The following is a 23,087-nucleotide window of genomic DNA, read 5'->3' on the forward strand; positions in this document are numbered from 1 at the left end:
GACACGTGTCGTGTGCGCTTCTGGGCTCCACGCGGAATCCAGATTTCCCCCAGGAGGCCTGGCTCCTACAGACCAAACCTGCGTGCTTAGTCTGTTCCTTGTCACACGTGGGGGTTGTTTGCGGCCTTTGCAGGGGACAGTTAGGAAATGGTGTTTTCTCCCCTGAAGAGAAACATATATCACAAGTTCAAACTGAGACTTCCAGTTCAAATATCGGCTTATATTTGATTCTATATTTACATCTTGTTTTGCCACTGATAGTCTTGGTTTCAGTTCTCTCCTTGGCTTCATCTCCTGCTGAGTCCCAGGACCGCACAGTTACAGTCCCTTGTGCATATGCACTACTTACGTGTAACACGACCGTGGCTTTGGAACCACACTCGGGATGATGCCTCCCTGCGTGACAAAGCCGTCAGTGCACAGGCTCATTGTTTCATTTTGCGTTTGGTATTTAGATGTTGTCCCCCCCCCCCCCTTTTTTTAAATGTGTATTTATTTTGAGAGAAAGAGTGGCGGGTGGGCAGGGGAAGAATCCCAAGCAGGCTCCATGCTCATCGAAGACCTGACACAGGACTTGACCCCACGACCCTGAGATCATGGCCTGAGCGGAAATCAAGAGTCAGACGCTCAACCGACTGAGCCACCCTAACCCTTTCTCTCCCCTCTTGAGTGAATTTGTTTCTTGGGGGTTTGTTTTGTTTTGTTTTGTTTTTGAGTGAATTTGGTCCTTGTTTTCTGTTACCCCATCCACATGGCCGTCCCACCTGCCTGCAGAGTGTGCTGGTCTGGAGAAGACCGCCCCCCCCCCCCACCCCCTCCCTGCCCCGGGTGCCTTCTTTCCCACATTTCCACAGAAACAAACAGGCCTCTGTATTCAAGTCTTCACCCTCTTAGCTTCTTGAATTTTAAACAGATTTTCAAAAGACTGAAACACAATGCCTTAGAGGCCCTATTTACCGAACAGGTTATTTTTCCCATGAATGAGCGCTGTTCTCGTCCTGTTCCCTGCACGGAGTGTAGTCTGGGGTGCGGTGAAACACCGAAAGTCTTTTGGGGAAATGTGACCACAGCAACTTTTTACTGTTTGAAGCTGGTGAGTTTTGTGTGCTTTTTAAGACGTTCATTCAACAGCCTGCCTGTTAAAGCCGCCTCGTGCACCCCTGTCTTTTCAGGAGCTGTACCCCGCGTTCTGCATTCACAACGGAGGCTCTGACCTCGAGCGGCTCCCCACGGCCAGCACCTGCATGAACCTGCTGAAGCTGCCCGAGTTCTACGACGAGACGCTTCTGCGCAGTAAGCTTCTCTACGCTATCGAATGTGCTGCTGGCTTCGAGCTGAGCTGAGCGGAGGCCGGAACTGACCCTCTGCAGAGAACCGACCGGTGCCCGCAGCACAGGCAGCACCCCCCGGCCGCCGAGGGCGCTGGGGCCGGGCTCCCGCAGCTCTCCGCATACCCCCATCCCTCATTCCACCCCCTCCATTGTCTAGATGGTCCAGTAAGTCACGGTCACTTACTTAGACGGACACTGCTTTTCAGATAACTTAGAATAACAAGGGTTACGTGCCATGCGGCTACGTTAGTAATTTGCCAACAAGAGCACAGTTTTAAGACTAGTGGCGACTCAGTGAAATTAACCAAAGATGAAGCTTTGGCTTTGCTGGTGGACTCGAGCCTCCCTCCGCTGGCGGGGCTCCTGGCGGGGCTCCTGGAGGGCGGCGCGTGCTCCGTCCGCAGAGACGTGGGGTCTGAGACGTGGAGACGTCACTCTCAGGGCCCGCTGCTTCTCGTGTGGCTGAATTGTTTACAATCCTAATTGTTAAAACGAAAGGCATTTTCTCTCCTGCTGCCTTTTCCCAAAGTGGTTAGGTCTGGAAAATACACAACGTGATAATATTTTATTTGTGCTGTTTAAGCCATTCCCCTGCACGGGACTAGCATGCTTGTTTCGGGGTACCGAGGACCGCACCGTGGTGGCTTGGGTACTCCCGTGTGTGGGTGTGTGCGAGGGGACGTTCATCCCTCTTCCCTTCCTGGCTGCACGCTGTGGCGGGAGAGCTCCCGGGAGAGGGGAGGGTCTCGTCCAGGCCCCACGGCACGCGTGGCCTCTGAGAAGTGGCGACGTGGGGAGAACAGACACTGGCATCGGAGTCACTTGAACCAAAGGGGCGGCTGCGGCTTTGCACTCAGTGTGGCCCGCTGTGGCCGGGCCATCCGCGGCCCACCGCCCTCCTACCCCGGGGCACGCGCCCCCCCCCCCCACCCCGGATGCGTGGGGTAATGCGCCGCCTGCGCCCTCCCCTGCGCCCTCCGCTTCTCGAAGGTGCTGCTTCTGGAGGAAGACCGGCCGGTCCCACGCGGGCCCGGGGGAGGGGCGTCGGTAACTCTCTCTTAAAAAGGCACTTTATCGGGACCTTCCTTGTTGCTGGGTGATTCCGGTCTCTGAAAACGGAGTGCGGAGTGCGTCAGAGCGGCCCTCCCTCCCGACCAGGGGAGCAGGGGAGCGGTGGGGGCGTGGAGGGGAGTGTGGAGGGGGGCGTGGAGGGCCCAGCAGCTACTCCCCCCACCCCCCCCAGCATTTCCTGTCACCGGGGCTGGGGGCCGTGCTGTGGAAGTGACCAGAATTAGCAATATGCTTTTAAATGCGGGGAAACTGAATGACACTTTTAAGACAATGACCATATCAAAACAAAATGTATAATTTCGTAATTTGAATAATAAATTAAGTGTTTAAATGCTATTTGTAGTCTTGATATACAGAAATAAAATAATTAGGGTTTGTCCTTGGTTTTATTTTTATTTCAGGTTGGTTTATGGTGAATGTTCTGTATCTTCTTTACGTATTATTTTGTATATTTTATTATCCGTATTTTGAAAATGGATTATCTGGGACTGAGGGGGGATGGGCAGTTCTACTTCCTTCGGTTTTTTTTCTCAGCTGCTCTGAGCTTACTTATTTATTTGTATGTTCCAGTGGTTACATATTTGCATTAAATGTTTTTCCCCAACATTGTGTTGGAGTCCACCGAAGTCATTGTGATACTTGTGGTCTGCCCTGCTGAAACGACCAAGATCCTCAGTATGCGCTGGTTTTGTCACGGACGTTCGAATGGCGCCAGGTGACCCGTGTGACAGCAGCCTGTGATCGTTCCCGCGAACCCGGTAGAGTCCGCAGGAGCGCCTGCCGTCGGAACGCACAGAGAGGCTCTGGCAGACGGACCTGTGACGGCCCTTCCCGCGGCCTCCGGCGACCTGACTGCACAGCCCCCTGCCTGGGAGTGACCGCCACCTTCCCAGCCTCTTGGTGGGCCGAAGAGGACGTTGTTGAGAAAAATCGTACCTGAGGCAACGCTCTCCTTGCTCTGCCGTACTTCGTGCGCACTGCTGGTAGCTCCCTGCTCGAACCTGAACGTCGAGTCCCGGGGGGTTAGGCCAGGCACTTCTCACAAGCTGTCCCTGCAAGTGGATTTCAGCCGGTAACCTGTGGAAGCTCCCGAGGGCAGCATCATCGCTGCGCGGGGCTCTGGCCGCCACATCCTGCCCCGGTGCTGGCGAAGCCCCCGCCCCGCGGCTTGCATGGGGTGCGTGCCCGGCCGGGCACCGTGCGGCCCTCGGGAGCCCCGTGACACCGCCCCCGGCGAGCACAGCCCTCGGTCCGTGCAGTCAGGCGTTGTGGGCACGGCCACGCTGTTCAGCGTGACGGAGAACCGAGGCAGTGCCTCGCAGACCTGTGGATGCTCGCGGGATTTGGAGCACAGGAAGGGCTCCGGAAACGTCCTGAAGGGGGGACTGGTGAGCATGACACCGTTTCCAGTTGCAGCTGTCTCATACTTCAAAGAAAGATGAACAGAATGCAAATAAAATAGAAATCCGGGGCCTAGAATAGGAGCCCAAAATAAGCTAACCAAAGCTGATAATTAGCTATTCTCTTGCAGCCAAGGCCTCCACAAGCCCAGAAATGTAAACAACCCGCTTTCAGATTCATCCGTGCCGGGTCAGAAAGCGTTACGATTGTGGAATAATCTGTCTGGAGTACCACGGCCGCGCTCGTACGACACAGGACAGGTTTCCCCTGGAGACCACTCCCCGGACGGCCCGGGGGCGTGGCTGAGCTCTGGTGGTGGCCGGACATGGTGGCCTCTTTCCTTCTCTCAAAAAAGTCCTCTTGGGGAGGGTTTGGGGAGCCGAGATGGTCCGGGCCGGCTACAGGTGGGAGTCTTCCGGGGGCTCCGGGGCTGCGGGCCATGCCAAGCTCCCTGCTTCCAGAAAACCCTGAGGGTGAGTTCTTAAGCCGAAGGACTTTGTGGCTCAGCTCGTGTGTCTGAGAAAACGGGGACGATCTGGATGCTTGGGCTTCACGGTGGCGCTACGAGGGTTTGATGGGAACCCTAAACATGCTTTCACTTTAGCGTGCTTGCAGCGCAGTGGAACCTTATCTAAGACTGTGGGCTTGCGTGGTTTGTCACCACAGGCTGCGGACGTTGGAAGCCACGCCCCAGCAACCGTCCGAGCCTTCCCAAGTGCAGCGGCCCCGCCAGGCACCGCAGCCTGGGCACAGAACGGCCACCCACCCGCTCACCTCTTCGCCTGCGTCTTTCTCGCCTCCCTTCCGTTCTTGTTCTGGAAAGATGGTTCTCAGCACAGTTGCAGAGATGGGCTACTGAGGTCTGGGTTCCAGGCGACCAAAAGAGGCAGTGTCCCTCAGAAATGGTCACTAGCTTCTATTCGTATCGACCAACCACTCGCCATGTAACTTGTGGCTTCTTCACAGTCGATGCTTAGCGAGCTGAAGACCTGCCCGCCTTCTGGCCGGCGTGCAGCCTGCGTCAGGAGCCCCCAGGGCGGCGTCCCCAGCGGGCAGAGCGGCGGAGGCCCCCGGGTCACTGTGGACAAGCAGGCGCACACGTGGAGGCTCATCGTCCAGAACAGCCCATGTCACTTGCCCGACACAGTGACGCTGTGTCGTGGGGCACAGCCCTGTGATCTTGAATTCACTGTGCAGGTTTGTGGGGTTATTGGGAACACGGGGTCTGAGCATGTCTTGGAGCTAAAGCGAGCCCCCCGCCAGAACTGCGGGCAGAAAGAAGCACGCCTTCAAATTCAGGACGGGCTGTGAACTGGTGAGTGTCGTTACCAGAAGCTTCTGCGAGGACACAGTGCTAGGCAACAGGTCGGTGCTGTTTGGGGAATTTGAGGCGGGGCAGTAAGTATGCCATGAAGGCTTAGACCCGGGACAGGAGAGCCAGCCAGGGATACAAGGGCACCGAGTTATGGCTGCACAGACGGCCGAAGCTTGGGAAGATCTGTTTAAAGAAAATTAAGATCACGTGTTACTAGTTTCTCGTGGCTGCCATAATGTGACCACAGACGGGTGCCCGTAACAACATCTGTTCTCAGTGCTGGAGGCCCGGAGGCTCCCTGTGGGGAGGAATCTGTTCTTTGCCCCTTCCCCCTTCTGGTGGCTGCTGACGCCCCCGGGCTGAAGTCACATCTGCCCGCGTCAAATCTCTGTCTGCGTTTCTCCTCTACGGACGCTTGTCCAGTGGAATTAGGGCCCCAGGATAAGCCAGCGACCTCAAGATCCTCGATTACATCTGCAAAGACCTTTTTATCCAAGTAGTGTCCATTCACAAGTTCTAGGGGACATGAGCCTCTGTTGGAGGCCGAGAGGCGAAGTTCACCACGCCATCCGACAGGCGGAGCAGCACGGTGGACGTGCCCTTTAACTTGAAAGTGGGGAACCTCTAACTCCCGCGTGGCCGTGGCCCCCAGAGCCCTGCACAAGTCCGTCCTTTGCCATCAGGGAATGCAGGGTCACACTAGATCGGTGTTACCCAGACTGGAACGAGGTGATCCAGGGAGGAACTCACAAGTCTGCATCTTTTCTAAGCTAATTTATTCATTTTGAGGGTGAGAAAGTGTGAGCGGGAGAGGGGCAGAGAGAGAATCCCGGGCAGGCTCCGAGCTGTCCGTGCAGAGCCCGATGCGGGGCTCGAACCCACAACCCTGAGATCATGACCTGAGCTGAAATCAAGAGTCAGACGCTCAACCGACTGAGCCACCCAGGCACCCCCACAAGTCTGCATTTTTGAAGTGTCCCAGTCCTTCCTGGGAGGCTGTTGGAAAATGATTACGCAGCCTCAGACACTCCTGAGCGGCCGAGACTCTCCTGTCTGGGGCCGCCGCAAGTCGGAACCGATGCGCGTAGAGGCTGTTTCCGCTGTCCTGGGCAGTACCGGGCTCTCTGCTGCTGGGGCGGGTCAGTTCCCTCCGGCTCAAGGGCCCCAGCCAGGGCTCCGAAGGAGGGCAGGGTCCCCCTGGGTCCCACCGCCCCCACTGCAGGCACACAGGAGGAGGGTCTCCAGGGATTCTGGGCCAGACCTCGTGTCTGTGTCCAGCAGCAGCTCCCCGCTTGGCTTCCGGGTCGGCATCCCAGACCCCGTGGGCCCAGGACACCTGCTGAACCCGCAGCCGGGCCCCAGATCGTCGGCCCCCCTCCCCCTCCCCACACTGCCGCCCCACGCACCCTGCCAGCTCTCCTCCCAGAACCGCCAAGCTGAGGACCTCTTGCCGTGTTCTGCCACCTCCCTGTTCTCTGCTGTGGCCTCAGGTTTGCCTGGATCTGAGGTGCCTCCCGGCATCCCCCTACTTCTGCCCTCGCTCACCTCCAGTCTGTTTTCAACTCCGTCGCCAAAGAAGACCCTGGATCCTCAGCCAGTCCTTGTCATTGCTCTGGGTGGGACTTTCTGGTGTCTCCCAGTAAGAGCCGGTGCCGCCAGGAACACCCAGATCCCTCTCTCTTGCTGACTGGGCCCCACTGGCGGCTCTGGTTTCCTTCCCTGGCCTCAGGGCCTTTGCACTCGCTCCCTAAGCATGAAGTTCTTCCCACAGACACTCAGGTGGCTCCCCCCTCACTTTCCTCAGGCAGTTCTTGGCTCGGTGTCCCTTTCCTTTCCCAACCCCTCTCTGTCCCCATCGTGACCTTTTGTGATGCATAGCTTCCTCAGTGGCACTGGTTTCGTTTTCGTCTAAACTGCTGTATCCCAGCGCCTAGAATAATGCCTAGCACACAGGTGCTCAGTAATTGTTGAATGAACTTGCTTCACGAAGGAAGAAAGGGTTCGCTAACCACAATAAGCTGCAAGTGAACGCCTCTGTGGATGCTCAGAGTGTGAATCCTTGGGCCCAGATTAGAAACCTTTTGCAAACAGAGTAACGAGAAGCTGATGATCTTTACGGCCTGCCCTGCCCTTCCGGCCCCAGAACGGACCCTTTCTGGGGCACTGCTCCTTTCCTGGGGACTTTGTTCCTGCAGTCCTGTCACTCGACACCTGCAGTCCTGAGAAAAGGGGGCTTGGTCAGCCTCCCCAGTGCTGGTTACCACGTAACCCTCGGTCCTCCCTATGTTCTCAGACCCGCGCAGGCTCCATCCGGTAGGCGCGGGTGAGGCTGTGGTATTAATGGTGTGACAGACAAGTCCCTGCCTGCCCTCCAGTCCCAGTCTGTCCTGGCTTCTCTCAGCGACAGCTCCCTACCGGCCACCATCAGGAGCCAGTCAGTCGTCTTGAAACTTGAACCTCTTCAGAGAACCCGCCGGACTATCCTACTTGCGTCTTCACGTGGTGACTTTAAGATGATAGGATATAAAGCAAGACTTTTTTTTTTAAGTTTGTTTATTTTGAGAGAGAGATGGGGGGTGGAGGGGCAGGGAGAGAATCCCAAGCAGACTCTGTGTCACCAGCACAGAGCGCAGCCTGGGGCTCGAACCCACAAACCATGAGATCATGACCTGAGCCGAAGTTAGATGCCCAACCGACTGAGCCACCCAAGAGCCTCAAGCAAGGCTTTTAACAAGTCTTTAAGTTTAGGGGCATCTGGGTGGCTCGGTTAGTTAAGCCTCTGACTTTGGCTCAGGTCGCCATCTCATGGTTTGTGAGTTCAAGCCCCGCATCCCGCTCTGTGCTGACAGCTCGGAGCCTGGAGCCTGCTTCCGATTCTGTGTCTCCCTCTCTCTCTGCCCCTCCCCCGTTTATGCTCTGTCTCTCTCTGTCCCAAAAATAAATAAAAAACGTTGAAAAAAAAATTTAAAAAAAAAATTTTTAAGTCTTAAAGTTTAAAATCCCATTGCCTTCCTTCCCCAAAATGTTACACATGGAGTTGGCATAGGGGCAAGCAGTTCCACTTCCAGGGTTAAACCGAGACGTGGAAACGTTCAACCAGGCTCGTACGTAGGCTCTTAAACAACAACATTATGCACAGTAGAAGAAACACTGATGGGGAATAAACAACATACCTCTGGACAGGACACCCGAAGCACAGGCACAGAAGCGGAAATAGATGGCCGGGCCGCCTCAAAGTACGCAGCCTCTGCACCGCAAAGGAGTCACCGACAGAATGAGACGGTGGCCTGCAGGTTGGGAGAAAATATGTGCAAACCACGTATCCGTTCGGGGGTTGGTATCCAAAGTGCACAAGGAGCTTCGGAGCAAAAGCAGCCAGGTTAAAAAATGAACCAAGGACCTGAGCACACGTTTCTCCAAAGAAGACGTCCAGCCAGCCGGCAGACACGGGAAAAAAAGATGCCCAACATCGCTCATCACCAGGAAACGCGAATCAAGCCCACAGCGAGATGCCACCTCACGCTGGTCGGGACGGCAAAAGTCAGCAACACAGGCGACGACGGGTGCTGGCGAGGACGCGGAGCAAAAGGAACCCTCGTGCGCCGCCAGAGGGCACGCAAACTGGGGCGGCCACCGTGGAGAGCAGTACGGAGGGTCCTCGGAATGTGAAAAGTGTAAATACCGCCAGTCCCATTTCTGGGTATTTACCCAAAGGAAGCGACATCAACGTCTCACGGCAGCATCCTTCACGGTAGCTGAGACGTGGAAACAACCTAAGTGTCCGCGGATGGATGGGTGGACGAGGTGTGGGGGCTCGGGTGACAGAGAGAGCCGCGGTGGTATTCCGCCACGAAGAAGGAAACCCTGCCTGCCGCGTGTGGCGGCCTGGACTCACCGGGGGACCCTCCGCGCGGCGAGGCATTCCCCACACGACGACAGATGCCGCGTGATCTCCCCTGTACGCGGACCCTGACCAAGCAGAACTCCTGGAGGCACGGAAAACGGTGGCTGCCAGGGGCCGGGTGGGGGAGGGGGGCCGGCCACCCCGTGCGCGGCGAGCGGCGCCCTGTGCCCTCCCCACACACAGAGCAACCCGGGGTGGTGGCCGTGGGCGCGGCCGCCGTTCCAAGTCCACCGCGTGCGCGCCTGTGAAATCACGCACGGCCCGAGCAGGTGCAGTTCTCGCCGATCATACCACAGCAACGCTGGAAAAACAAGAAAAAGAAAACCGGACAATGGAAACGAGCGTGCTTCACACGCTCCGGAGGCCCTGCGTGGCCCTCGGGGCTCGGCGGTCCCTCCCCTGGCGCTGCAGGCTCGGGACGCCGCTGTCAGTCCTGCAGGGTTTAACCATGTGACCCCTGCAACCCTAGGACAGAGCGCCTGGGAAGCCCCGGTGTCAACCACCAGTGACTGAACCTAAAGGCCTACAGTTACGCACGTCGCGAGGGGGCCGTACCCCAGGTCTCTAAATTTCTCTCACCTGGGCAAGATGTTTGTTTACTTACAGACGCAACCTTTCTCCCTTTTAAACAGACTACCTTTTAGGACACTTTTCTTCGGTTCGAAGCCAAACCACCCGACGCACACATTCAGCACCCAGGACGACGTACCCAGGATCCATCCAGCACCCAGGACGGGAGACGGTCCGGCAGCGATCGGCTCCACCTGCTTCTTACGCGGGATTTGCCGCTTCTCTGGCACCACTACCCACATGTCCAGCGCGCGGCCGCGGCCCCCAAACTCGTAACCCAAGAGGGGATCGGCCGCCAGGGCAGAGCCATCACGCCGGGCAGTGGCTTCAGCAGCGCAGACCAGGTGTCCCTGAGGCTGCGCGTCTCTAACAGCACAGGGACCCCGTCCCGCCCGAACACGAGCCCCCAGAGCCGCCTCCACGTCTGCTCGGTCCCCTTCTCACCCCTCGTGCCGCGTTTGTCCTGTGACTCTGTCTCATGCTTTGCTTTGTGTGACGAGTCAGGAGCCAAGTTAAACACGAAGTGAGCTGTCCCTGAGTTTGGAGCCGGCGACCCGCTGTAACCTTCTGGTATGACCGCGTAGACGGCATCACGGAGAGACGGGACCGGTGCCCAAGGCAGAGACGGGAGCCCTCCAGAGAGGCTCACCGGATGCCCAGCCCGCCGCCCCTGTGGTCTGGGACCCCCAGTGCTGGAGCCACGGGAAATTAACCTGTCTCCCTCCTGCGGGGACCCTGACCCGTCCCCTCCTGCCACCAGCCCAGCGCCACCTGCCCTTCCCTTGGGCTCTGTGACACCGCGGCTTGAGCGGGTCACAGGGTCCTCTGTCCCCCAGCCGTGTCTTCCCCGCAGCTTGGCTGCGCTCTCCCGGGGGGCCAGCCCTCAGCCTCCTGTGTTCTGTGCCCGGGGGTCACCGCGTCCTGGCCACACACAGGCGACTCACGGCCGGGTCCTCAGCTCACACCTCCCTTTGTGCCCCACCTTCTTCCTTTGTGCACCCCGCTTGGATACCGCAGGGTGCTTCACAGTCCACATCCCCGACCCACACTCAGATGTCCCCCCACACTCTCCCATGTCCCCCAGGCCCCCCCGAACCCAGGCGCTGGGCCTCCTCCCCGGCGACTCCCGCAGCTGGACGCCCACCCGCTGGCGTCTCTCACGGGGTCTGTGTCCCCCACTAGCCGGGCAGTGCCGCCCGGAGAGTGACCGGCTCGGCGCTCCTCGGTGCCCGGTGCGCTCAGCGCCAGTACTGCTAAGGAGGAAGGCAGACGGGCGTCGGGTGTGGACAAAAGACAGAATATTTGAAATAAGTATGATGAGAAATGTATCGTTTCCATGTTTATGGGTCAAAGACGTAAGTATTATATTTCATACCGAAAGGTCACCATGAAGACAAGGCCTCACGCTGTTGGGGTCAACAGTTTCTGGAATTTTCTAGAACTCACTGACTCTTTCCTAACGTTTGAGCATCTCAGATTCCACATTCAAGCTGGGACCTTCCGGGCTCCTCCCCTCCCTCCCCCTGAAGTCATGGCCACACTCAACTCATCTCTCCTCTCCACCTCCTCGGGGCACCAAGACCCCCCACCCCGGGCTCAGCGATTCACAAGATGGACCCCCAGCACTCACCGTGCGGTCTCACTCCTTTGGAAGGATGCAGATTAAAGCAGGAAGGGCGTGTGGGCTGGGTCGGGGGAGACAACAGCAGCCGGGTGGGAAGGGCAGCCCTGGGGAGCTCGCCAGTGCCCCCGTGTCCACAGCTGTTGTTGGCTTCGCTCACGTGGGCACACGACACCCATGACTGACCTCACTTGCTCGTCCTGCAGTCCCCTTGACGGCCACGGGGCACAGCCAGGCCCAAAGCCCCAGGGCACACAGAGACAGGCGCCTGCCAGGACGGGCAGGCCGTCAACCCAGCCCGAGGCCGCAGGCACAGAAGACACTCTTAGGAGGCAGGACATGACAAGAGCTGCCGGGCTTCCCCAGTCCCCAAGACCTTTGGAATGTGCGGGGCTGGACGCCCCCCTCCACGGCACCCCGGTCTGCACCCGCACCACGCACACGGACCCGACCTGGACTGTTGTCCTGGGAGGTTAGGCCTGGGCCTCGGTGGCTGCAGGGACCCCAGCACAGGGTCTGCTCACCCCAGTCACGGGGAGATACTCCCACGCTGACACCACGTGGCTCCCAAAGTTCCCGAGGGGCTCCCCCACCAGCCTGTGCCCGTCTGGGAGGGCGCTAACCATGGCCTGACACCAGCAGAGCCGCAGCAACTATTTGCCGCCTGCTGCATGCAGGCTCCAGGAAATGGAAGCCCCCAGAAGGTGGTGTGGAGGCACAGGCCTGGCAGGAAAGCCGGGTGAACAGGAAGACGGGGAAATGGCTTCCGTGCTGTCTGAGCTCCAACGGCAGGCCCGGCTGACCTGACATGAGCACATCCACATCCAGGGGGACCGGCCGTTGATACACAACTGTCCACAGACAGGGCAGGGGGATTCAGCTCCATCCATGCAACGGTGGGGGTACCTGGGGGGAGATGGGAATTATCAGGGCTCTGATGGAAACGCACGGTTTCCTTTTTTTGTTTATTTATCTATTTTGAGGGAGAGGGAAGGAGCTCGAGCAGGGGAGGGGCAGAGAGAGGGAGACACAGACTCCAAACCAGGCTCCAGGCTCTGAGCTGTCAGCACAGAGCCCCACGCGGGGCTCAAACTCACAAACGGTGAGATCGTGACCTGAGCCGAAATCAGGAGTCAGAGCTTAACCGACTGAGGCTCCCAGGGCATCGGGCACAGGAAGGTTACTGACAGTGGAGCAGAAAGGGGGCTTTATGTGAGGCCAGCTCCCAGAGGACCCTCGGGGCCAGTAGAGAATAGAACACCCTCTGTCCTTGGTCTGATGCTCCTTGGGGAGGACTAGGCCGGTGTCAGCTGAGACGTGGCCCCAGGCTAATCACCTGTGGCCAGAGGGTTGGGCCACGTCCCACAAAATAGCCCTGAGCCCACAGCACTGGATCAGGCCTGTGGCACCCACGGCCACCCAGGAGACGCTGCTGGGAAAGCGGCTGGGACCTGCCCGAAGGCACAAGGTGGCCTGGCACACAGGGGCAGGGTGGGCGGCCGGAGACCCCGGGCGCCTGACGCCAGGCCTTGCCAGCACCGTAGTGTCGTGTGGCCTCCCCAGGGAGGGAGCCCCTGAGGGCAGGAAGGGGAGCCTGCCGGCGGGTCGGCGCCCAGGAGCTCCAGGGCCTAGAAGGAGTGGACTCCTCACGAGGATGTCCACGTGTTTGAGGCCTGTGCTCCCGGGCCCCCCGAGGGGACACGGGGACATAGCGCGGATGGTGGCCGTCCTGTGACGGAGCTGGGACCGGCTGGCCTGGACTCGGTCCCCAGGGACGCGGAGCAGGAGGGGGGCGGAGGAGGCCGTGAAGGTGTAGGTTGCCCCCCCCCCCCCCCCGCCTCCCTGACGACACGCAGTAGCGTTGTTTCCCCCGGGAGCCGGGAGCCAGCGGGGAAGGGGAAAGCCTGGGGTGGGGGGACGGACGCTGTCGCAGGGGGCACGCCTGCTCCCGGCCCTCTCGCCCCGCCCGCGCCGACACCCCGCCACCCTCTCCCCACCCACCCCGCGAACCTGCCGCTGACCGCACCCAGCCCGCAGTTCCGCCTGTGGCCGGCAGGGGGCGCCGGGGCTGCACGCGCCGTCCGCTCGCACCGACACGCGTTCGCGTGCGTGTGCGCATGCGCCGGAGCTGCGCACCCTCGGCGACCACGCACGCAGCGGCTGCCCCTCCACCTGCTCGCGGCCGGAACCGGAGGCGGGCGCTGCCGGGGCGGCGGTCCTTGCCGCCCTGGCTGCGGGGCTGGCGGCCTTTCTGGGCCCCGGGCCGCACGACAGGCGGGGCTGGGCAGGTCTCACGGCGTGTCGCAGGCCGCGCTGTCCCTAACATTTGGAACACACTTATTTTACTTCCTTTTAATACATTTTCAGAAAGGGGCGCCTGGGTGGCCGGGTCGGTTAAGCATCGGACTTCGGCTCAGGGCGTGATCTCATGGTTCGTGAGTTCGAGCCCCGCGTCCGGCTCTGTGCTGACAGCTCGGAGGCTGGAGCCCGCTTCGGATTCTGCGTCTCCCTCTCTCTCTGCCCCTCCCCTGCACGCTCTCTCTCAAAAATAAACATTAAAAAAAAATTAAAAACATGAACATGTGCACCAACACGTGGGTCAAAGGTCCGTCCCACGCCCACAGCGTGAGGGGCTAGTGCGTCTCCCCCGGCCGGGCACCCCAGCCTCCCATCCACCCCAACCCCCCTCACTGTGTTTAGTTTAGCCGCTGCTTTTGTTAAATCCGAGCTGTACGCGCTCGCTGTATGGAGGCTTCTACAGAAATGACCCCTCGGCCCCCACCTGCCCGCATGTCAAGCCCCGGGCAGCCGAGGAAATGGGGACGCCCGGTTGGGAATAACTGCAGGACGAGCACACCGAGCGGCGTGTGCGGACCACCGCCCATCTGTCACTTCCCTGGGCCGCAGCCTGGTCGGCCGTCCCGTGTGCTCCTTGGACGAAGACCTCCTTCCGAGCCATTCCTTTTCCGGGTGAGGCATGCGGAGCCCAAAGACAGTGAGCACCTTAGTGTGAGATGTCGGCGTGGTTAGGAACAGGGTAGAAGCTGGGACCCCGGGCAGGATGGCGGATGGGCCGCTGGAACCCGTGTGGGCTATTCCCCCCCGGGGGCGGTACCCACGGGGTCCGGGCGGGGACCGGTCTGGGGACATTCTTAGTCTGCACAGCCGGGGCGGACGTGCTCCGGGCATCCATGCGTGGAAGCCAGGGGCGCTGTGGGCGGGCCACCGAGCTAGGAGCACCCCCCCCCCCCACCCCCAACACGGAATGGTCAGCCTCTAATGCCCTCACCTCACCTCCGCCGAAGGACAGATGAATGAATGACGGATGACGGCCCAATAAATGTTTTACAGCAGAGACACTTCATCTCCAGGCCTCAGCCTTCCCACCGGACACCTGCCTCTCCCTGAGCAGCTCAACTCCCGGGCCATCAATATCCAGTTTTTATGAACAGGCAGCACAAGGCCAGGCCGTGCAGGTTATAAAGCACATTTAATCTTCCAAGTCATTTAAGACGCAGTTTCAATTATTTACATCTTTAGCAAAACCATCAGTCACACTAAGCGATCTGCCGTCTGGACCAACGATTCTGTGAAACAGAGAGGCGGGGGCGGTAGACAAGGCCGCTTTGCCGAGCGGGAGGCGGGGGGGGGGGGGGGGGGGGGGGGGGCAGCCACAGGGGGAGGAGCAGGACACCCCGCGAGGTAGGAGTTTCAGCGACAGTAAACAACACCCGTATCCCAAGCGGCCCCCCCTGTTCATCTGACGTCGGGTGGCACCCACGTCCTGCACCTTGTCTGGCAGCAAAGCAGGGAGGGCGCGGCAAAGACCGGCTTCTGGGCCTGCAGCCCAGGAAACAGGGAGGCAGGGGCGGTGGCCAGGACGACAGTCCCCACTGCGGGCCCCTCAGGACCAGCGGTGGCCTCCTGGTCGTCCACGGGGTCCCGCCTGGGCCCGGAAGCCAAGGACGCTGGCCCCACCCGAGGACCCTAGTCCGGCCCGCGGGGCCAGGCGGTAGATGGAAGTCGTCTGGACCCTGTCAGGACAGCCCGGGCCTGGAGGTCACAGGAGGGAGGCCGGCGCAGGGTCTACGCTGCCTGCCCCAAGGGGCACGGCCGCTGTTCAGCTGGGCCCTGGGACGGAAGCCCGGCGCCCCAGGGGGCTAGAGAGGAGGAAGAAGGTGGACAGGGAGCCGCGTGGAGGGAGGGCAGGCCCCTGAGTCACCACCAAAGGATACCGGGCGGGGATGCTCCCCCTGCCCCTGCATCCGGAGCCACTGGGGAGGGGAGGGGAGGGACATCAGCAGGGCAGGCCCCCCCCCCCCCCCACCCGCACAAACTCCATTGCCCCCCCCCTCCTCCCCTGGTTCACGCGCAGGACACCGGCCGCCTTCCCCGCCTGGGCAGAGCTGCGCCCTCAAGCCGTGCAAGTGAGGGCGGGTCCACGTGGTCCCAGAGGGGGGTTAGTGGAAATACCCTCCCCCACCAGCCCCCACCCGACCACCCTCCCGACCAAGTTAAGGCGCATGCGCACACGCCCTGGCGTGCGCGCTCAGGCCCCATGTGGGGGACAGGCCGCTCGATGCACCTTCCTGGCCCTTCCGAGGGACCTTCTGGCGCTCCTGCGGCTGCCGTGCCCCCGCCGGTGACCTCGTGCCGGGTCACTGGCCACGCACACAACTCTGGAGGCTGAACTCGCACGGGAGGAAACGCCAGGGGCAGGAAGGCACTTGCATGATTTGGGAAGTCACCGTTTGTTGTTCCACAAAGCCCGAGGGACAGAGCTGGCCCCGCGGTGGGGTGCGGGCCTGGGGGCTCAGAGGAGCAGGTGGGGGCCAGACCCGGCCTTTCCGGTGGGCGCAGACAAGGGTTTGCTGACCCCGGGGTTGTGAGCAGGTGTGTGACTCAGCGCCAGGGCCCCAGGAGGAAGGGGGCGAGGGCCTGGAGGGCCATGACAGTGCCAACCCCAAGCGGACTTTATGAACTTGTGACATTTAGGAAGCCTGGACTTCGGGCAGCTGTGTGGTCTGGGGGGCAGGGAGGAGGAGCCTGGGATGCAGGGAGGCGGGGCCTGGGGCGCAGGGAGGCGGGGCCTGGGATGCAGGGAGGAGGAGCCTGGGATGCAGGGAGGCGGGGCCTGGGATGCAGGGAGGCGGGGCCCGGGGCGCAGGGAAGGGGAGCCTGGGATGCAGGGAGGCGGGGCCCGGGGCACAGGGAGGCGGGGCCTGGGGCGCAGGGAGGCATGGCCTGGGGGCGCAGGTGCGTCTCTTCTGGCCCCTCCTCTGGCCCCTCCTCCCTCTGGCTTCTCGGGGGCAGGTGAGAGCCGTCCACACTGTGTTCCCCGGGGAGATGATGCTTGCTCTGACCTTGTCTGTCCTGAGGTTTGACCCACTGGTGTTCTAACAAGTCCCCTCACGAGGGTGCCTGTGGCCTCCCGCCCAAGACGGGGTGGATGAGCCCCAGTAAGTGCGGGGGTCCCCATGAAGACGTGGGGCACGCGGAGACCCGCGGCAGAGCTGGCACGGAGCACGGGCGAGCGCCCAGCACGCCAGAGGGTACAAGGAGGCAGGAAGGAGCAGGTGCGGGAAGGGCCCGAGTTTCGGCACCGGCAGGCCTGTGAGGCCTGGCCCCGCCCACAGCTCCTTCTGGAAGCTTCCCTGGGCTCTGCCGCTGCTACGAAGCCTCTCCTTCCCCGGGCTCCCCAGAAGTTTACCCAGCACGGGTTTTTATGCGTTTCTTGACACTTGTATGGGATCCCTCCACCCCCTTCCCCCATGCCCTCCTTTGTGAAGGAAAGGGATCCTCTGACCTGCAGACCCCCAGACAGTGGGGCTGGTCACATCTGCTAGCTCCCGGAGGACCAAGGCCGCTGGAACAGGCCCTCATCGATTAATGATGTCTGCCGTAGGCACAGAGGGGCCCCTGGTGGCCTGTGTGGGAGGGTCGCCGTGGCTGGCTGTCAGGGAGCGCCGGGCTGCGAGCCTGCCAGACTGACAGCCCCATTCTGTCCCCCGCTCTCCCGCAGAGACCCCCTAGTCCGGCCCCAGAGCCCCCGGGCGCAAAGCGCGGCTCACCTGCTTCCCTGTGGGCCTGCCGCCCAGGTGCGGAAAGGAGGGACACCTTCCGAGTCAGAGCTCGGGCTTCGCCGGGTTCTGCTCCGCAAGGCTGGCCCTCTGACATCCTGGACCGGCCGGAGGCCCACGTCCAGTGGTGCACCGTGGACACCGCAGGGTAATCGCCCAGCCGGACCCTCAGTCCCTGGGTTCCAGTCCAGTGTCCTTGTAAACGGCAGGCGGGTGACACCTCCCGCCCTCCAGGACCTCGGCCTGGCCAGGGTGTGTCCCGCTCTGCAAGCCACCTCTGAGGGACCTCGTGCCGAGATAAAGTCACGCCCCTTCGCACACTGGCAGGGTGAAGGCCAAAGGGCTGACCCCGAGTGGCCTCCCCACTCAGGAGGCCCTGGTGCCCAGCCAGCCGCACCGGCCTTCCGTCCCTCGTGGTGGGCCTCTGGGAAGCAGGCCTGACCAGGACGGGAACGTCAGCGGGGACAGCTGGGCCGCAGAAGGAAAGCCCCAGGGAAGTGGCTTGGGAAGGGAAGGGGACACACACTCATTTACTGTTCACATGCCTGCTAAGGTCCCCTAAACACCCCAACACAACATGAAGGATCCCATCCTGATCCCCAGCACCCCTCGCAGGAGAACAAAGGCAGGGATGGAAGCGCCCCTGCAGGTTCCGGAAGGTTCTAGAAGATTCTAGAGTGTGCTTGGGCTGCCTCAGAGGCACCCGTCCGTCCAGGGGTGCAGCCCTCATCTGGGAGAAGCCCGGTGAGTTGCACAAGAGGGACTGTACTGGCTCTCCGGGGCTGGACTGAGGGCTGAAGGGTTGAGGTTCAGGGAGGGGCGGCAGGAAAGCCAGCTCGGAACCAAGAGACTCAAGCTTGTCAGCTCCGATCCAGGGCGGTTGACGCAGGCTCTCTGTGCCTCGGTTTCCCTCGTGTGCAATGGTGGTAAGAAGATCCACCTGAAGGCTCGCTGGGAGAGTTTACGCGCATCAACTGAACCTGCACACGTCAGTTGTCCCCAAAAGGCAGCTGTTATTGGGAAGGGGCCCGCGGCCTCGGGGCTCCCCGACCTCGCGGAGCTGGGGCTCGGCAGCTGGCGGGCAGCCACTCAGACTTCAGGCTCTCCGGGCGGCACACCCCATGTGAATCAGGGCTGCCGCCAGCCGGGTGGAGCCAAGGACTCGGTGACCTAATGGCGTCGGCTTTGATTGCTCCTTGACCTTTGCCATCAGGTGGACAGGGGCACCGGAGCCCTGGGCCTGTGGGGTGTGCGGGGGAGAGGAAGGGGGCAAGGCGAGCCCATAGTCCTGAGGCCGCGTCAACCCACCCCAGGCCCCGGGAGACAGCCACCTGGCGCTGTGGACACTCGGCCGGCCACCTGCCCACCCCCTGGCCGCCGCTGTCTTGGCCCCCCATCCCCGTCCCCGTCCCCCCCGGTCGCCGCTGTCTTGGCCCCCACCTGTGCTGCAGGCCAGGACCCACGTCCTCCCACACCGCATCCCAGGGCCTCACCCTACACCGGACGTTGTTGGAGTTCGAGAAACGTTTGTGGAATGAACAAGGGCCTGTAGAGCTGGTGGAGGGGGCGGTGAGGGCCGCCACTCTTCAGGACACGCAAGCATCTGACGGGGCTCCTCTTGGAGATCCCGGAATGAGAAGTCAGAATTCCTGCCGATTGTTAGGTTCCTGAAGTCACGTTAGGCTGTACTTTTCAATAGCGCTTTATTTTCACGTCTTTAAGTAACATCGATTGCCCATAATAATAAGAGTGAATCATTTTTCTGTGATAGGGACATACTAAAAATTATGAGCTTTTTCTGTTTTAAAAGACATTACACTAAATGCATGGTTCACTGTAATTTAAAACAGCTCTGAAAAAAACCAATAAAATAAAATAATAAAACAAAACGGCTTCAGCCATCACTGGATTTCCTTTATCTTTCTTAAGATAGTTCTAAAAACACATTACCCTAAATGCGTGGTTCACTATAATTTAAAACAGCTCTGAAGAAAATAAAATAAAATGAAATGAAATAATAAAATGAAATGAAATAATAAAATGAAATGAAATAATAAAACGAAATGAAATAAAATAAAATAATAAAATTAATTAAATAATAAAACAAAATAAAATAAAATAATAAAATAAAATACAGCTCTGGCTCCCACTTGGCTGATTTCCTTTATCTTAAGATCGTTCCGACATTTCTCAGAGTCTTGATTTCATCATCATGGATATTTAAAGAGTTCAGTTTAATACGAAGTATTGCATTTAGTAGCACCTATGGGAATCTGCAGCCCGTGGCCGCCGCTCAGACGTGCCTGGGTGGGTGGCATTCAAACTGTGTGCCGCCTTGTGGGCCAGCAAGGTCGCTGCCGCACAGACCTGCCCCCAGGGCTCGGAAGCGCCTGGTTCCCGCAGCCGGGTGGGGGCGGGGGCGGGGGGGGGGGGGGCGGTGACCTGAGCCGGGCTGCCCTTCCGGCCAGGAATGACTCACAGCGGCACACGGGCCCCAAGCGTCTCCACCGTGGCAGCAGCTCCCAGGAAGGCTGCCCGGGTCTCGCCGTCTCCCAAGTGCCCCGGTTCCCGAGAGCGTGCAGGCCACATTTTACCTTTCGGCTCTGGCTTTGCACTTGACCCTGGGGATTTCCCCAGCCTGGGATGCCCTTATGTTGATGATTAAGGTCTAATTCTTGGAAGAGAATTATAGTCCCTTTTCCTGTCTCACCAGTTTCTCGGCTGATTTTCTTGGGATTTAGAACAACGTCGAGTTTCCCCGAGAAGCCCTGGAAAGGAGCTACTGCCTCAGCCACCCGGCAGCCGCCGGGAGGCCAGCACCGCGTGCGCGCTGTGGGCACAGCTCGGAGGCCGCAGGCAGGCGGTCAACGGCAGCCGCCACACCAGCGCTGGCCCCCTCCTGCCCGGGGCCTTCGTGTCCTTTCCTTGGGACCCGGGAAAGAGTGACCCGCTAACAGGGGCTCTGAGGCACAGCGGGGGACGAGAGGCTGTATTTAGATCTAGATTTCACTCTTATTTACATTTATTTTAGGAAAACGTAGGCTTTACCCATATTTATTACACAGAATGGCCTTTTCTGGCCTTTGATGAGCACATCAACCCCCAGTTTGAGGACAGCGCTTTAGCCTCAGCTTTGAAATCATCAGCAAGGAGGCTGCCCCGTCCCGGAGCTGGCGGGAGCCTCACCGTCGTAGAGATCCTACACACGCGTCATGGGGCACACGCGCAGTCCACCGGGGCGTCCCGTCGGGGGGCCGGGAGACCACCGGCCACGCCGGGAGCCGGGGAGCTGCAGCCGGGGTCCGGGCGGGCGAGCCCATCGCCACCTAAGCGGGCAGTGCCCCGGGAGGAGAGGACTCGGGCCGAGGAAGCGGACACCCCGCCCGGGGATCCCAGGCCCCCGGACCCCGGCCGCAGACGGGGGGCCCCGGGGGCCGGTTCTGTCAGGACTCGGGGCGTGTCCCGGGGTGGGGGCCACCCTGGGTCTGGTCGAGGTGGCCGGCTTAGGCAGCGCTGACAGCGGGAACGGGAGGCTGTTCTCCAGAGACCCAGCTTCCCACGGAAGCCGCGGAGAGGGGACGTCGGTTCCCCCAGGCAGTCTCGGACCCTCCGCTCCACAAACCGCTGGGCACGGCTGGCCTGCGCCCGGGCCGGGCCCAACCTCTGTGCAAGCACCGCGTCCCCTCCCCGCCCTCCCGTGGGGCCGGGCAGCCGTCCTGCGGGAGCCTCGGGGCCCACGCGGTCTCTCTCGTTTCCGTGGGGTCTGCCGGGTGCGGCAAATGGTAAGTCGGAGGTTTGCCTGTTCCGCGCCCTGGGGTCTATATCCCCTTCCAGAACCTTCTGCAGATGGACCCGGCCCTGCTCCTGCTAGCCCACCCTCTCAGGAGAGAGCTGTCCTGCTCCCTGCCCCGGACGCGTCTGCATTCCAGGGGCACAAAGGACAGCGCGTCACCCGTAGTGACGAGACCAGGGCGGGCTTGCAAGGTGGGCAGCCGGGCTTCCGGACGCGGGCAGAAGACGGGCTCCCGGCAACGGCGGGGGACGCGGCCCCTCTCCCGGGGACCCGCGAGGGCCAGGCCCTGGCTGGCGTCTGCTAGGACAGGAGGGAGCACGCCCGCCCTTCGCCGCAGGCCGAGGGCTCCTCCGCCTCGAGAAGAGCCGGTGACACAACGGCGGGCAGCGTCTGTGTTCGCGGACGTGCCGCCGCACGCGCCACCGTGGGAGACGTGGCCCGGGGCGTTCAGGCGCCACGCCGAGCCGAAGCGTAGCTCTGTGCCAGGCAAGCCGCCGAAGGGGGCATCCGGGAGCCAGCCCGTGAGCGGTCGATGCTGGCCCGAAGGGGACGGGCCCCTCCCCGGGCTCGCAGACTCAGAAGCGGAGGACGCCGTCCTGGCTCACAGGGAGGCCTGGACAGAGCGGAGTCCGGGTGGTACCGGGGCTGCCTCCATACGGGCCCCTGGAAACAGAGGGGCACGGCCAGGTCCCCCCCGCCACCCTCCCGAGGGATTAGCACCTTCAGGTGCTTCCCGGGGAAATCTGGGGCCTCCGTGCCAGGCCCCACCTGGACCCGCTCCCCGGGAGATGCCCGGCTCCTCCCTGCTGCACCGGCACGCCTCTCCTGACTGGGTCCCTCTGACGGCAAAGCCGGCCGATTCACACTAGCAGGTAAATGACTGACAGCTCCCGGGGGCAGAGAGATGCCCACCCGGGAAGAGGGTTTTCTTCTGCCCCACTTGGGAGACGCTTCTCAGGGGAAGGGACTGGGTGCAGGTGGTGGGGGGAGGGGTGCCCCTGGGGAAGGGGGTCCGAGCAGTTCCAATCTGTGGGTGGGACGGCCGGAGACCAGGGTGGGGTGAGTCAGGACGGCAAACAGGTCTGTCCAGCTGTGCTGCAAGCAGGCCCGGCGGCCACGAGGCTCAGCAGACCCGAGCCAAGGGCCTCCCGTCCCCAGCTATGGCCCCATCTGCGGGCTCCGTGCCCGCCACTGTCCGCCGGGCTGAGTGACGGCTCCAAAGGCTCCCGGGGACTGTGCTCTCGGGCAGAACAGCCCCGGCCGCCTGACCCCAACCGCCTGCACCCAGCAGCTCGTCCGGGAGTGGAGCGGACGGGGAGCCCCCGGACCGGGTTCGGGGACACAGTGGGTGTGCACAGCCCCTCGGGGACAGGGGACCTCGGGCGGATATGCAGGCAGGTGCATGGCCTGCGCCTTGGCTCGTGCGGGGGGACAAGCGCCTTGACCTCAAGGAGCCTCGGCATCGTGTGGGGCGACGGTGCCGCGGGACAGTGCTTACACCCGCAGCCCCACCCCCACCCCCGAGCAGCCGAGAGATGGACAAATGTCACCAACTGTGTGACAATGACTCTGTGCACTGTGCCCACCGTGGTAGTTCGGAGCGGATCCAGGAGGTGAGGCCTCTGCCCCGTGCAGGGGTGGGTGGAGAGGGCGACTGAGAAGGGGAGCCATGCGCTGTCCTGGCCACGGGGCCTCCCAGGCAGGGCCGAGAGCACGACCAGGAGGAAGAGCGACCAGCCGGAGGAGGAGGGGACCCGGGTACGCGCCGCAGGCCGCCGAGCCCTGAGCACTTCGTGCCGGCTGAGACCCGGGCACACGAGGACAGATCCCACCCCGTCCCTGGAGGAGCTACAGTCACAGACGGCAGAGGGGACAGAGTTTCCCCTGGTGGCAGGACCGCCTGGGTGTCCCTGGTGCCCTGAACTGTGCACGTAAACGCGTCACAGAGGTCAAGTTCACGTGTGTTACTAGAATCGAAAAGAAAAGAAGAGAAAAATCCCG

At 61.2% G+C, this 23,087-nt stretch overlaps 1 protein-coding gene across 2 annotated transcripts in view; it reads left to right on the forward strand.

The window, feature by feature from the left end:
• Positions 1-2,781, forward strand: part of UBE3C (ubiquitin protein ligase E3C) — a 120,698-nt gene extending 117,917 nt beyond the window's left edge. For both annotated transcript variants that reach the window (XM_042927226.1, XM_042927228.1), the window contains one exon: positions 1,173-2,781. In XM_042927226.1, the coding sequence (XP_042783160.1) occupies positions 1,173-1,343 (171 nt within the window). In that variant the 3' untranslated portion in view covers positions 1,344-2,781. The remainder of the gene's footprint in view (positions 1-1,172) is intronic.
• The last annotated feature ends 20,306 nt before the right edge of the window (positions 2,782-23,087 follow it).

This window comes from Panthera leo, chromosome A2 (assembly GCF_018350215.1).
Source record: "Panthera leo isolate Ple1 chromosome A2, P.leo_Ple1_pat1.1, whole genome shotgun sequence".
In the NCBI taxonomy this organism is placed as follows: Eukaryota; Metazoa; Chordata; class Mammalia; order Carnivora; family Felidae; genus Panthera; species Panthera leo.